This window comes from Fusarium keratoplasticum, chromosome 7 (genome assembly GCF_025433545.1).
Source record: "Fusarium keratoplasticum isolate Fu6.1 chromosome 7, whole genome shotgun sequence".
NCBI lineage: Eukaryota > Fungi > Ascomycota > Sordariomycetes > Hypocreales > Nectriaceae > Fusarium > Fusarium keratoplasticum.
In genome coordinates this window covers 1524192-1538177 of record NC_070535.1, presented here as the reverse complement: position 1 = coordinate 1538177, position 13986 = coordinate 1524192, and the positions used below count along the sequence as shown (strand labels likewise).

At 50.4% G+C, this 13986-nt stretch overlaps 7 protein-coding genes across 7 annotated transcripts; 4 read left to right on the top strand and 3 right to left on the bottom strand.

Moving 5' to 3' along the window:
• Positions 1-28: 28 nt before the first annotated feature.
• On the bottom strand, positions 29-1176 carry NCS57_00965800 (Abhydrolase-3 domain-containing protein; the record flags this gene model as incomplete). Its single annotated transcript, XM_053059427.1, has 3 exons — positions 29-170; positions 232-554; positions 619-1176. The coding sequence occupies 3 exons, from the start codon at positions 1174-1176 to the stop codon at positions 29-31; spliced, it is 1023 nt and encodes a 340-aa protein (XP_052911498.1).
• Positions 1177-2485: 1309 nt separating this feature from the next.
• Positions 2486-3773, top strand: NCS57_00965700 (uncharacterized protein; the record flags this gene model as incomplete). Its single annotated transcript, XM_053059426.1, has 4 exons — positions 2486-2549; positions 2758-2780; positions 2828-3590; positions 3640-3773. The coding sequence occupies 4 exons, from the start codon at positions 2486-2488 to the stop codon at positions 3771-3773; spliced, it is 984 nt and encodes a 327-aa protein (XP_052911497.1).
• Positions 3774-4098: 325 nt separating this feature from the next.
• Positions 4099-5047, bottom strand: NCS57_00965600 (uncharacterized protein; the record flags this gene model as incomplete). The annotated part of the gene is made up of 3 exons (XM_053059425.1): positions 4099-4203; positions 4263-4846; positions 4900-5047. 3 exons carry the CDS (start codon positions 5045-5047, stop codon positions 4099-4101), a joined length of 837 nt encoding a protein of 278 aa, XP_052911496.1.
• An 832-nt stretch (positions 5048-5879) lies between these two features.
• NCS57_00965500 (uncharacterized protein) lies at positions 5880-6846 on the top strand (the record flags this gene model as incomplete). Its single annotated transcript, XM_053059424.1, has 3 exons — positions 5880-6093; positions 6147-6218; positions 6272-6846. The coding sequence occupies 3 exons, from the start codon at positions 5880-5882 to the stop codon at positions 6844-6846; spliced, it is 861 nt and encodes a 286-aa protein (XP_052911495.1).
• A 2804-nt stretch (positions 6847-9650) lies between these two features.
• NCS57_00965400 (uncharacterized protein) lies at positions 9651-9872 on the top strand (the record flags this gene model as incomplete). The annotated part of the gene is made up of 1 exon (XM_053059423.1): positions 9651-9872. The coding sequence occupies one exon, from the start codon at positions 9651-9653 to the stop codon at positions 9870-9872; it is 222 nt and encodes a 73-aa protein (XP_052911494.1).
• Positions 9873-10761: 889 nt separating this feature from the next.
• Positions 10762-11235, bottom strand: NCS57_00965300 (uncharacterized protein; the record flags this gene model as incomplete). The annotated part of the gene is made up of 1 exon (XM_053059422.1): positions 10762-11235. One exon carries the CDS (start codon positions 11233-11235, stop codon positions 10762-10764), a length of 474 nt encoding a protein of 157 aa, XP_052911493.1.
• Positions 11236-12095: 860 nt separating this feature from the next.
• NCS57_00965200 (uncharacterized protein) lies at positions 12096-13983 on the top strand (the record flags this gene model as incomplete). Its single annotated transcript, XM_053059421.1, has 3 exons — positions 12096-12455; positions 12505-12888; positions 12943-13983. The coding sequence occupies 3 exons, from the start codon at positions 12096-12098 to the stop codon at positions 13981-13983; spliced, it is 1785 nt and encodes a 594-aa protein (XP_052911492.1).
• Between the last annotated feature and the right edge of the window lie 3 nt (positions 13984-13986).

Genomic DNA, 13986 nt, shown 5'->3' with positions numbered 1-13986 from the left:
CGACAGCCTCTCCTGTGGGCGGTCGAATTTAGAAACCGGAGCTGACTGGCTGATCATCCAAAAAAATGCCCCCACGCAGATCGCTATCCCAGGCGTCGTTGGCTGGCGCATCAGGGAATCTGCGGAAATAATGGGCATATCCTGGATAAACATTCAGCTTTACTGGGACACTATGGTAACATGAAGGTCAGCTAGGGTCCTATCATTGTGGAATCTGGGGCATCTTATTACCCCAAACGTTGCAGCTTCTCCTTGAATAGCATGCCATGATCACGCAGCGGGTCATCGCCACAGACCATAATATGTGTGGGTGATAGTTTGTCGATAGATCTCACATCAAAGAGAAGTGGGTTGATGACTGGACTGTCACGACAGGATTCAGGAGGATCCATCATGCGGGCGTATTGCACAACCCATGAATAAGAGAGGAGCGCCGCATTCTGACACTGCATCGGAGAAGCCTTGTTGTCTTGGATCTGTTCGTAAGGGAACTTGTCGGGAAAGCAGAGCCACGGAGCGGCCAAACATTGACCTTTGATGACAGACTCTCCCAACTAGATTGAAGAGATCATCATTAGTTGATAGACAACACGAGAGCAGTTGTTTGCATTGACTCACCATCCTCTCTCGAATAACGATACTTGCTGCCAGACAGGCACCAGCACTGATCCCCATGACATAAAGATCAAATTCCGGTGACATCCCAATGGTGGCTGCGTGCTGTATGACCCAGCATCGGGCATCCCAAGCATCTTGGAAAGGCGCTGGAGTTGTCCACTCTGGAGCCAACCGATAACCAACACTGGCAACAGTGACGCCGCAATTCAGGGCTAAGCTGGTGCAGGTGGCATCCTCGGTAGACAAAGAGCCGGAGAAGAAACCACCTCCGTGAAAGTAAAGGAGGACCGAGGCACCACAGTAGCGAGGCAAATAGAGTCGTATGGGTATTTCCACACAGTCCTCGCCAACAATCAGCAAGGTTTTGGTCTTGACGCCGTGGTCACCCATCGCCTTTAACTCGTCGCTGCTAACAGTAAACCGCTGTGAGTTGATTCGACGACGAATGCTTTTTATATCCGGGGTGCTTGTTGGGTCAGGCGTCGGAGGCAGTGATTGTTGTTGGAGGAAAGAAGTCCACTCTGCAGAAGGGCGGGCAAGGTAGCTGAAATCTGCCATTGCGAAGTGTTTTTATATGAAACCTGTTGGATAGAAAAATCTGAATCCGGTGCCGCATATTTCTACGCTTCTTCGTGGATATTTATACTTGAGTGATCACCCCGATCCCCGATGAGCTGCAATGATGTCGGTGTTCTAAAGGCCCGCGATCTTCGGTGCGATTCATGCCATGTGACCAAGTCCATCGATGCGTTGCTGATCGCTAGCTCGAAGCCTGCAGCAGATGCTCGGGTGGATATTCGGCATTGGAGGATGATCGTCGCGTTGCTTAAAAAACATGGCAAGCAGCGGCCAGCGAAACTGGTGTGCACCGACACTGCTGCAGCCTCGGTTCAATATCATTGGAAGATCTGGCAAAAGAAATGTGGTAGCGGGTTGAAATAGGCCCCGGGCTTTCAAGACTGAGGCTATCTACGGTAACTCCGGCTCGTGTCAACTCATACGTGACCGATATGTACCCAGCTGATGATCACAGCCGGCACGTCAGAGTCAACGGAAGATCAAGTTGTAGCGTGAACCGGATCTCGGCACGATTGAGACTATATCCGTTGTTGATGCGCGCGGGGCGGCAGATAAATAACCTCCGCGGGATGTCCGCTCCGGCTTGACTGTCTTCGGCGAGATTTTAGACCGCGAAACAGAAGTGACAGTGTCTGGTTCTGACCCAAAAGCATAAGAGGTATTTTCAGAACTGTCAAGGTGCGATGAAAGGAGGAAAGGTTCTAGTATATGGACTAAGAGACAACTTCAGATTAAATAGGCACCTATGAGAGATAGACAGTGAGTCTCAACCCAAGGATGCCCAAAGAATCTCACAAAGTTGCTATTATTGCCACAAAGCTCACTAGTAGTGCCATTAAAGAACAGCCTTATAAGCCCCCTGATGCCTAAAGCGTTTGATAGAGATCTTCAGTAGTGTCTGTGTCTGGGGTACAATGGTGATTTTCAAAAGCATAAGCCACTTGTTAGGTAAAACTCTTGATCGTCAACTGCCACGCGTTACCTAAAAATTCGAGTAAAGTGACATGAACTCGGGACTCTAGCGAGGTGAGAGATGGTGAGATGACATCTCTGCCTGCCCCGGCACTTGATGACTTGACCCATAGACCAACGAAAACCCTCCAAAAGTCTGGCCGCTGCGCTCGCCTAATTATTACCGGCAACTAGCACTTCGCCGAGCATTATTCTCATTGCTTATCTCGTTCTTTGGTGGCTGTAATCCATGCCAAGAACGGGTCAGATGTTAACTCCGATCCGCCAGCCAACAACAACACCAAGAATCCGAGGTCTGCATGAGACCCTAGACAAAATGCCTGAACTTCATTGTCATCATCAAGAAGGACTCAGCTTTTCTCAGATCAGCCGGGTTATCGGTAATTAGGAGGAACCCGAGAATGAATTGAGTTTGATGGCGCTAAAGGTATATAAACGTAGATTCGTTCGACTGTTTGTTCCTGCTAGACCTCAATATCACTATTCCGGGCGCGGCTTCATCTTTATTACAGCTTGCAAACATGGGCGGATCTTTTTCAAGTACCTAGACACAATCGTTCCCTCCTAAACCCACCTTTACCGAAAAAGATGTCCCTGATCTTAAAGAAAAGGTGAGTGATAATATCCCCTTGCGGCATTTCAAGTATTCACATTGTAGGTCTACATCGTCACTGGCTCCAACACTGGCGTCGGTAAGGAGCTAGCTTGCATGCTCTATTCCAAAAACGCCAAAGTCTACATCGCCGCCAGGTCCGAAGAGAAGGCCAAGACTGCCATAGCCGACATTACGAAGGCGCCACCCGACTCTTCGGGCTCAATGGACTTTCTTCGTCTTGACTTGGCAGATCTCACTACTATCAAAGCATCTGCCAATAACTTTTTATCCAAGGAAAAGAAGCTTCACGTGCTCTTCAACAACGCAGGTATTCAGAGCCCCGACCCTGGGGTGACTGCCCAAGGCTACGAGGCGCATCTTGGCGTCAACACTCTTGGGACCTTCATGTTCACCAAACTTCTGACGCCAAAGCTTGTCGAGACAGCCAAGAGTGAGCCGGCTGGCACGGTACGAGTCATCTGGGTGTCGTCTTCAGGGGCCGAGATCTTGGGGGAAAAGTCTGTCGGCATTCACCTAGATAATCTTGACTATCACATCGACAAGTCTGAGATGTACAAGTATGCCATCAGCAAAGTTGGAAATTACTTGCATGGCGTCGAGTATGCGAAGAGACACCGATCCGATGGTGTTGTCAGCATCCCTCTCAACCCAGGCAACCTCCAGTCAGATCTGTACAGGAATCGGACTTCGCTTTTGTTCAAGTTTACGATCAGGTTTATGATGTACCCTCCGATAATGGGGGCTTATACTGAGCTCTACGCCGGATTATTCCCCGATATCACTCTGGATAAAACCGGCAGTTGGGGTGAGTTTACAATGCTCAAAATCTGCAACGAGTCTAACATGATGGATAGTAATTCCCTTTGGCCGTATTCACCAGATCAGAAAGGATCTCACCGAGGCCACGAGAACGGAGAGCGAGGGAGGCAACGGAACCGGTCTCAAGTTTTGGCAGTGGAGCGAAACGGAAGTGAACAAGTACCTCTAGGCATGGAGCGTAGTGTTCGGTAACAGCTTTGGCTGGCAATACAGATTTGATTTAGACGGACTATGGTCACTGCATGCAGTGCATGGAGATTGTAGATTTGCGGACGGTATTCATTAAGTTTTTATAAGACATCTCTAGGTAGATAGAGCAATATGAAAAGGGAAAGTGTCCGTCATTATAAGAAGAGTTTAGGCATTTAAATTAAGAGTGTGATATACACTATCAAGAAGTACAAAGCCAATCCTCCTCATCAGCCATTACCATATCCATCATGCCTCCTCCCACAGGATTCTCATACTAGTACATTGTACGTACCGCTGGCCACTTAGTAAAGACCAATCATGGCCAGGGCGGCAACGGTAACGGCGGTAGCGAGACCGAAGTGCTTGGCACCGGCGTTAACAATGACCGTGGTGGGTGCGGGGGTGGCCTAAGAAAAGAGACATACGTTAACTACTGGAGGAGCAGGAGGAACCATGCCAGACATACAGTGACACCGATGGTGCCGATCTCGTCGACCGAGGTCTTGGTGCCAGCGGAGCCGGCGTCGGTGGACTCGGCAGCAGGGGTAGCGGCAGTGGTTAGGGTGGTGGCGGCAGAGGGCTGGGAAGCACCGGAGGAGGTCTCCTCAGAGGCAGCATCAGTCTCGGAGGCCTTGGTGGTCTCGGAAGAGTCATCAGTCTCCTCGGGGGCAGCACCAGTGGTGGTAGCCTCGGGGGTGGAGTCGTCAGTCTCCTCAGCAGCAGCAGTGGTAGAAGGCTGGCCAGCCTCAGTGGTCTGCTCCTCCTCCTCGTCGGCCTCGGTGGTCACGGGGTCCTGGGCCTGGGTGGTAGAGGGCTGAGCCGCAGCAGTGGAAGAGGGCTCCTCCTCCTCGGCAGTGGAGGCGGGAGCCTCAGAGCCAGAGGGGCTGGGAGTAGGCGAGAGACCGCACTCCTCGGCGGCGCTGGTGACACCGTCGCGGTAGTACTGCCAGATGTTGTAGGTGTTGGCGCAGATCATGCAACGTCCGTAGCGCTCGTTCCACTCGTCGTTGTCACAGTAGCCCTCGGTGCGGCCAAGAGTGATCAAGAGACCTGGGGAAGGTTAGATACAATCACATGCAAGCATGTGTGTCATTGCAACATACCGCAGTCCTCGTGGCAGGCATACTGAGGGGTGCCAGGGGCCTGACGCTTGAGAAGAGCAGGAACAGTGTCGGGGAACTCGAATCGGGGGTCGATGGCAGCCACCAGAGAGGCCGAAGCCAAAAGAGTGTAGGTAACGAACGAATGCATCTTGAAGGTGAGAGATGAGATAGTCTGACCGCCAAATTGCTGGATGACTGGATTATTTGTCTTGATCGAGTGCTGAGGATGAAAGAAAAGACTCCAATCGAGAGCTTGCGAAGCTCTCTTATATATCCGGAATGACTCGTCTCTGGAGTTAATGTCCAAACCCCTTGATCGAGAAAGGAAAGGCTCCAGGTCCAGGGCGGTTCCTGCAGGGCCCATCATGGCCTGCAGAGCTAATTGCAACGGTATCCAGCTCTCGCCCCTCCGGTAAAGCCGAGAGTGTGGCCGGAGCTCCTACTTCCCGCGGACGCAACTCGTGGCCTGATGCCAAGTCTAATCACGCGCTGATGGAGTAGCACCGGCATCCTAAACAAGAATCTTGATCCGAAAAGAGGTGCCGATATCGTTCTTGGGGAGGATTTCCCTCAAAAGAACCCCCCGAGGAGCAGGGGTCTTTGACAGGCGCCCAGACCTCGCCAAGTCTTGGAAAATTGTGGGCGAAAACGCCAAAACCGGTGTAGCGATGCATCCAAAAGCTTATCTGATCATCTGATAAGCAAGGGTCCAGCTCGGGTCAGACCCAGTGGCCGGCAAATAGCTCGGGCTGAAAGAAGCCGTTCACGAGTACGTATTGAACTTATGTTTCTTGGCTAAATGCTGGACCCCCACCACATGCAAGTAGTAGTTTCTCGGCGACCGACATGTCCGTGGGAGGTTGGTCTTTCTATTGGAACATGTAGTAGTATATCAGGAGGATGGATGCCCCTTGTTTACCGCCAGTTCCTCAATCCTCATTTCCCGTGCATGTTCCTGCCGCGTCATCCTATCGCCTACAATGCTCAAGAACCTTCTCCTTCTTGGTCTGGCGACTTTTGTCGTTGGTCAATCTGATGACGATGACATCCCTACTGGTGCCAGCGTCACCGACGATGAGATGGGCCCGGCGGCCTTCATGTGGCCGGCTGACAGAGTCTGGGCTGGCGATGTGGACAATAAGGCTCCTTGTGGTTCCCGCGCTTCAGCTGGAAACAGAACCGAGTTTCCTCTGAGTTTGTTTCATCTTTGAGTCAACTAGCTGTGCCAGTTACTAACACAAGTGTAGAGGGCGGTGCTGTTTCACTTGTTGCTCAGGATGATTACTACGATGCGAAGATCAGCATCTCTTACTCGGACGGTTTGTACCCATCTCCCTTCTGTTCATCTGGATAGCATTCCTGACAGCAACAGACCCTTCTTCTAACGATGACTTTGAAACCTTGATTCAGGAAAAGTCTATCGCCGATCTGAACCCAGGCCATACCTGCGTCCAGCTGCCCGACGCGCCATCCAAGGTCTCAGCCGGCGACAACGCTACGCTGCAAATCATCTACCGCGCCGACTGGGATGCTCCTCACAACCAGACCTTCTACGCCTGCGCGGATATCACCTATGTGTCGGAGGCCGACTTCAACTTTGAAATCCCCTGCTTCAACGCCACCGAGCCCGGTGACGATGATAAGGAGGCTGGCGCTACTGCTTCTGGCAGCCCGACTGCCACTCACCTGTCGACCAAGGAGACTTCCGAGGCTTCTGAAGATGACAAGGACGAGAAGTCGTCTGGTGGTTCCAAGGGACTCAGCGGCGGTGCCATTGCGGGTATCGTCGTCGGTTCAGTTGTTGGTGCCCTGGCCATCCTCGGCGCGGGTCTGTTCCTCTGGCGCCGAAAGCAGCAGCAGGAGAGAAACGAGCGCATTGCTCGCATGGAGGATAACGCTCGTAAGCACCAGTTGGCGACGGACAGCATCCGCTCCTCCCAGGCTTAACTGTGCTACGGAAAGCGCATCGATGATTATTCTACGGTGATGGCTTTATGATACCTGTATGAAGGAATGTGATACCTGGTAGTGATGGAAACGTGTAGATAGTTCATGTCTAATGGAACGATATTTGGTCTTAACAACTGCGCACCTCAACTCGATGCTGTGTTCTCCTGATCTTCGGTGCATATCGCGAGCGAATAGCCTTCAGCGTCTATCACATCTCCGTTCATGCGCAAACACTACCGTTAGAGCTGAGCTACAGCCATCGCTTATCCGGCATTCTCCGGGCGATCTCATTTCCGCTGTCTACGCTACCGACGCACGCCCTGAGGCTACGCCATGATCCTTCAGCTCGATCAAACAGATTCCCGGATTTCAAGATTCCTCTGGGCGAGACAGGGCCAGGGAGCCTCCTAGTACCTGTAATTTTCCCCCGCGGCTGCACCCTACTCACGTTTCCCGATATCGGCCTTGGGTGATACCATCTCCAACACCCCTTGACGACCCCTCGAGGTTTTATTCCTTCCACCGTTTCCCAGTCACCCCAGAATCAAAATCACACCGACGGTCGATAAAGACTTGATTTACGTACGCTAGACTAGTTCCCACGTGGTGATTGGCGCCCCAGTTGAAGAATCACGCAATAGAAGTTGGCCCGTTGGAGCGCTTGGGTACCATTGCTGTGGAGCCGACGAGGATCGATAGTTGCATCCAACACGATGGGATGGGGCCATGAGCAAATTGGGAAATATGGGACGAAGCAAGGCCAAGGATCTAAAGGATAAAAGCCGGATCTGCTAACAGACCGAATAAGAATAAGCCGTGTGAACCTTGTTGTTGATGGATCGAAAAAAGACCCATGATGGTGGCAACGGAGGACAGGGGGAGCACGGAGCAGAGACCTCACAATGCTTAGCGTGGGAGGAGTCCGGGACTTCACCTGAAATCTGTGGAGACGAGGGTGACATCTACAGGGATAGCATTGGACACCATCTAATCAATCTTATCAATCAGTGGCTCACCATCGGATATGTCGATGGAACCCATGGTTGGCACTATCGGACTTGGCACAGCTGGCGTGTCACCCTCGGTTGGTTTAGAGAGTGGGCGCCTGTAACCCAAGACGGTCTTGCGGCATTCCACCAGTCCCTTTTTTTCCTCCGTATTCATCGTTAGTGCCCGGCATGAGTGGGATAGACCCAGGCTATCGGTAGTTCAATCTTGGAGTGGGAGTGCTTGGTCAGGCGTGACCAAGCACCGGATGAGGAAGGTAAGATAACGTTTTCACTTTAACTTGGAGCTGGAAAGATGGATGTGCTGCAGATGCACGCGATGCACAACGTGGCGTCGATTGAAGGACGGGATGTTTCCCCTACCTAACCTAAATCACATCTTGACTCCCCGAATTTCCGATTGTATATCCCCCATTACTTGTTCTCTGCCTCTTTCTTCTGCTCGCTCTCTTCCGCCCTACATTTCGGGCACATAGTAGGTGGTGCGTTGTAGACAGTCTTGACGATTTCTCCATCACATGGCCTGTTCTGCTCAGCTTTTTCACATTTGACTGGGTAATCCATGGTGCTGAGACCAGATTGGCAGCGTGAGCATCGGAGATGGCGGCGGTCTATGTGGCACATTTTGAAGGGGCTTGTATAGGTTAGCACTCAGTGGTAGGAATTGGAAGATTGGCTGGTGGTAAGAAAATAGAATCGAGGGATAGTGATCGAAGACTTTTTACTCATTTGCACAGAGCTTATTTAACCTCTTCGACTCCTTGTGACACAATAGGCAATGTCTGATTGACAGATGAATGTTCAGTCCGTCAGACAACATGTCCTTTTAGTTACAAGGAGACGCGTCTTGAAGCAGCAAAGTTCTGTTACCCTACATTCGAGGTCATTTACTCCCTCAGTCTAGAGAAAGCATATGTGCATGATCATTTTGACCATTATTCTTCTCTCTGAATCTTCCGGTCATTACTGGCAAGCTAGAAATTAAGAAAAGGGGAAAACTATCGGTTGGCTCGCTCTGTAGGAGTAACCTGAGTGGTTCAAAGGCGAGTGTGTCAAAACAAAGGCCGGGTCAAACGCGTCATACGTCCACACACACAAAAGGCTGGGAATCAGTGCCCCCTGCCCCTTTGCCAACACGTGACCATTGCCAATCAAATTAGGGACAATGATTTGAATCTGGCCAGTTCACGCATGGAGTCATTTTCTCTGGCACGGGTTAATAGGGGCTCTTCCATCTGTGTCCAATGCCTTGCATCTCTGAAAGATGAACAGGAACATGAACAGTAGCGTGAGCGAGTACACCCACTCGTGATGAGAAAATACACAAAGGATATCACGTGTAGATTTTTGCTTGGCACCAAGAGGGAACAAAGGGGAAAAGTCGGCTCTCTTCACACATACAGTTCTAGCAGTGTTCAAAGAGGTATTGTCGTTGGACTAAATGGGCATCAGTCCACTAGTATATCTATCCTTTCTTTTAGTATCGCCGTACATAGTAGAATTCACAAGGACATCTGTATGAACGTGAGAACAGATTCATCTCAACACCAGAACGCACATTCATATCTTTGTCTAGGGAGACACTCTTCCCAATGTTAAGCAATTAGTCTAGACACACAATCTTGACGAATTCCATTCACTCCCAGGTAAAAAGACTTTCGATCTCCTGTCTTGGGCCAAAATCTCATCAACACATTCACATCTTCACTCGCACAGCAACAGCTCACTCACAACTCAACTCAACACAACGACCACACAATCCAAAACCCACACACTTCACTACAATTCATCACAATGGATTCTCCCACTTTCACTCAGAACATCAACCTTCGCCTCACTGTCGCTCAGCCAGTGGAACAGATGCCTACGCTTCCCACTGACAAGGCTGGCATGCAGCTTTACGACTGTCCTCACCGCACCATGTGCACCTGCCAGTGGTGCGGCGGATGTCGACGCACAATTGTGCACTGGGACTCCAACCGGTGCAAGGAGTGCCACCACGGCTGCCCCGAGTGAGCGACAGCGAGTCTGTAGTGTGACAGCTGCTTAGAGAAATTTCCAAGTGGAAACTTCGTGCCAGTGTCACCTGACAAAGGTGAGTAGAGGCGAGTTGAGACAAACAGAGAGCATGAGAGAGTTAGAGTAAGTAGAAGAGATAGATGAATAAAAGACTTTCAAGACACCAAACCAACAGTTTCGTAATAAACATAAGAGATAGCAGTGAAGTCCAAGAGCAATTGTGACTTGTGGATAGACACATGCCTGTTTGACGACGCCACAGCATGAAATGTCATGCATGATCAAGATGAAAAGATAAGCTTATTTTCGATCGTAGCTGAGATCAATAGTACACAGGGCAACATACGATCCTGCTCCAAACGATTACGAGTTCGGACCAGCCTGAAGTTACAAGTTGATCGCTTCTTGGCTAAATTGAGGATCGGCCGATAGGTACCCACACAACTGCCGTTGCACGGCCGATGAACTTGGTGTCGTGAATGACGAGTCATATCTACGTCTCTAAAGTCGGTGAGGCTCTTTTTCATGCCTAAAAAGGTCATTGGCTCGGATTCGTTCGACGGCCCACGGTGAACTTTCACATGTAGCTAGCAAAGTCTTCACTCGTCTGAGGAGGTGAGGATTAACCATGAACCTATCAGGCAGCTCTAACTCCATAAATTTAGGTGAGCAAGAAAGCTTTCCCTAGCAGCTAAAAGTCAAGAAAGAATCGTGTTAAGCTATTTTTGTGTATATGATAGATACTCAAAAACCACTGCTGCGGCATATATCACAAAGCCTGTCTGGGGCGCAAATTATCTACAAGATGTGGTGATAATTCTTGAACTTTTGACTCATGTCATCTACTCGTACAACAACTATATCTGAAAGCTAGAGGAAAACCAGCCTAGTCCATGAAGAACTGCTGGAACTTTCGCAAGGCCTCACTGTTAAGCCTCATCTCCACCTTCTCCAACTTCCAAAGTCTCTCGAGCAATTGTTTACCCATCTGGTGACCGTTGAAGCAGTTCTTCCTATCAAAAGCTCGGCAAACAGTCATACGCTCGGCATCCGACATCTTAAGCCACAGCAACACGGCGTTGCCCTCGAACCTGAGCTTGTTGATCTTGTCCTGCAAGGCTGATCCTTCTTCAGGTGTTGTTGCAGGGTTGTTTTGAGTGTTCTCTTGCTCCGCCATGAGGTCCTTGAGCTGGTCCATTCTCTCTGTGAGATACCGGCATTCTCCTTTTACCTCCCAGTCAGCGAGGGTGTTGAGGAGAATGTTTGACGTCTCCACGATGCGCTCGTTGCGAAGCTTGTCAGGGTTGGCCAACTGAATCCACTCTTCAACATTGTGGGCAGGTCGCTTGATAGAGGCCATGATGTGCTGCTGTCGAGGAGATCTGTCTGTGCTTGAAGATGCCGTAGGTCTCATAGTTTCAAATTCTGTGAGCCAGGGAGATCAGTATTTATGCAGTTCAGAACCACGGTTCTTTATTAATCTTCTGACTTCTTGCATACTATCTGATTAAGCGTTTGCTGAGGATGTGTAGGTGAATGTTCAACAAGTGCCTTTGTTCGGCATGAACACATATCAATAGCTCATCGAAATTGTGTTCTAGATCTTGCTAGGAACGACACAGGACATTCAGCTAGTTGTGGTGCTTGCGGAGACCAAGGTGTGGTAAAGTGACACTGGAAACACGTTTGGGCATCAGAGCATGTTTTGATGCCAACAAAGCTATGTTTTTATATACCCTCTATAGCGCAGTCCATTGCTGTGCCTCTTTCAACGCTAAAAGACACTGACTTAATGGAGTGGTCACTAATCTTGAATGCAGGGAGGTTTCCTCCGCTGAACATCCCCCACGTGACATCTACGAGCCATTCTGCGGTATCTAATTCAAGGCACAAGCCGTTCAGCCACTGTTCCGAGTTGAAACAGATCTTCTGTTTAGCACCAATCACAAGGATAGACACAGCCAATCACTTCCCGGCAGGTTGTATGCGCCCCTGGGCTTGGCAGGGCGACCCCATGGAGTTGCAGCCCAGCTGAATAGAGAGGCGTATTTTGGGCCTCACGATTGGTAGCTTGATTCGCCAAGCACTTCGGCGCCTCCTCGATTCTTAAACCTCTCCCTCCGATCAAACTGAGATGAAAACTCGATTCTCTTTCTTCCTTTCCCTCGAGTTCTCGCTGGGCCATTCTTGCTCGGCAAGGAAGACGAACCTGTTGCAACCATGGCCAATATCACCACGCCCCGCCCGCCATGGAATATCACCCTCCTCCACGAAAATGCCACGTCCGAAGAAGTCATTGCCCTGCCATGGGTCAACAGCCCCAACATCCGCGGTACCATGGATATCTTACAGAGTTGCATCCTGACCCTGGTTGCGTGTATCTACACAGCTCTCCATCTCGACGTGCCAAAAAGGACATCGAGCTGGCGCCTATTTCTCACGAAACTGAAATGGGTCGCGATTACCCTCTTTGTACCTGAGCTTCCTGTCTTCATGGTGGCTGATCAGCTCCATCAGGCATGGAAGCTTCGGCAGGAGCTTCGTGAGTTGAAGAAGAGGGACGAATCCAGTAACGTGGATGTGAGAGTCCTTTGAATTTGATCCAAAACCTTTCTTACTGACTTTGTAGTTTGAAATTGATCTTCGATATTGCTTCTTCATGATCATGGGAGGGGTTCGTCTAGACGTCCACGACATCATCTCCATGCCAGACCTTGACACCGAGGATATCCCGCACTTCAAAGACGACGGAGGACGGAGATCGGTCCGGCCAAGCCCTGAAACCGTATCCTGGCTTGCTAAGCAAAACATCTGGATAGAGGTCTCACAAAAGACCATTGATGACAAGAGCAAGGCCGACATCTTTCAAAAGATCCTCGTGGTTATCCAGGTGCTATGGATGGTGACGCAGTGCATCGCTAGAAGCGTACATGATCTGCCGTTGACCTTACTGGAGATCCATACCATGGTCCATGTAGCGTGTGCCGTATTTCTCTACATCTGCTGGTTTCGGGTATGTCTTGACCTCCATGTTAAACACGATAGCTCATGTACTGATCAAGCTTAGAAACCGCTCAACGTCCAGGAACCCGTCATCTACGAGGGTGGCTCACTCACTGGAGAGATCGCCCTCAAAATCGAGCATCAATTCTACGCAGACATGAAGTATCTGCTCGCCCTCTTTCCACCCCGCACACACCCGCACCAGGCTCCTCCTAAAGGACCGCACGGCATGAAGATGTGCTGGGTAGATACACTGGAAGACTCCATCATGCGCCCGGGAGATGTCCTTCCTTCAGGGCTCGCCTTGTGTTGTACAGTTGCACAAGAACATCACAAAGAGGACCAAAAGAACGCTGAGCCTGATTACGGCGAGGTTCCCGTGACCGAACAGTTTCTTCATCGTTGGGACTGCATTCTTAAAAGATATGCCTTTGAAGACTGCGAGCGGCTGTCAAGAGAGAGGAAAATCACACTATACCCAAACGACTTTCTTAGAGTAGATCCCCGGCCCGTCCCATGCATGGATGAGGACCCTCCAACGCCGTATCTAGCACTCTTGGACGAGTTCACTCCCTTCAGAAGGACCACGTTCAAAAATATTCCATTTGCTGAGGGCAAGGACAACTTCGACATCAAGTTTCTCGACATGCTCGGGGGAAGAGTCACTCTACAGCCGGCCGACTTCTTCAGGATCTGCTGGCAGATCCCCGAGCTCATGGCTCTCGCCGCTACTCTCTCGGGCATGTACGGGGGCATCCATCTCACAGCATGGAACTGGACATTTCCCACCTACACCGAGGATCTTCTCTGGAAAGTCAGCTGCTTGTGCGTAGCCGTCGCGTTGCCTGGCTTCTTCTGCGCCAGTTGGGTGCTCGTTGGCATTACTGCAATCTTGCACAGTCTCGTGGAGCCATGCTTTGGTCTCCGGAAGAAATGGGCATCACGGGCATTCAAGGACCCGCTTCGGGTTTACTCGGCTTGTGTTGCAATCATATACGTCTGCTGTAGGATCTTTATCGTTGTCGAGGCTTTTGTGACATTGAGGCAGGTTCCTGTGGGAGTCTACATATCGCCTCCATGGGTTCAGATGGTGCCTCACTTCTAATAG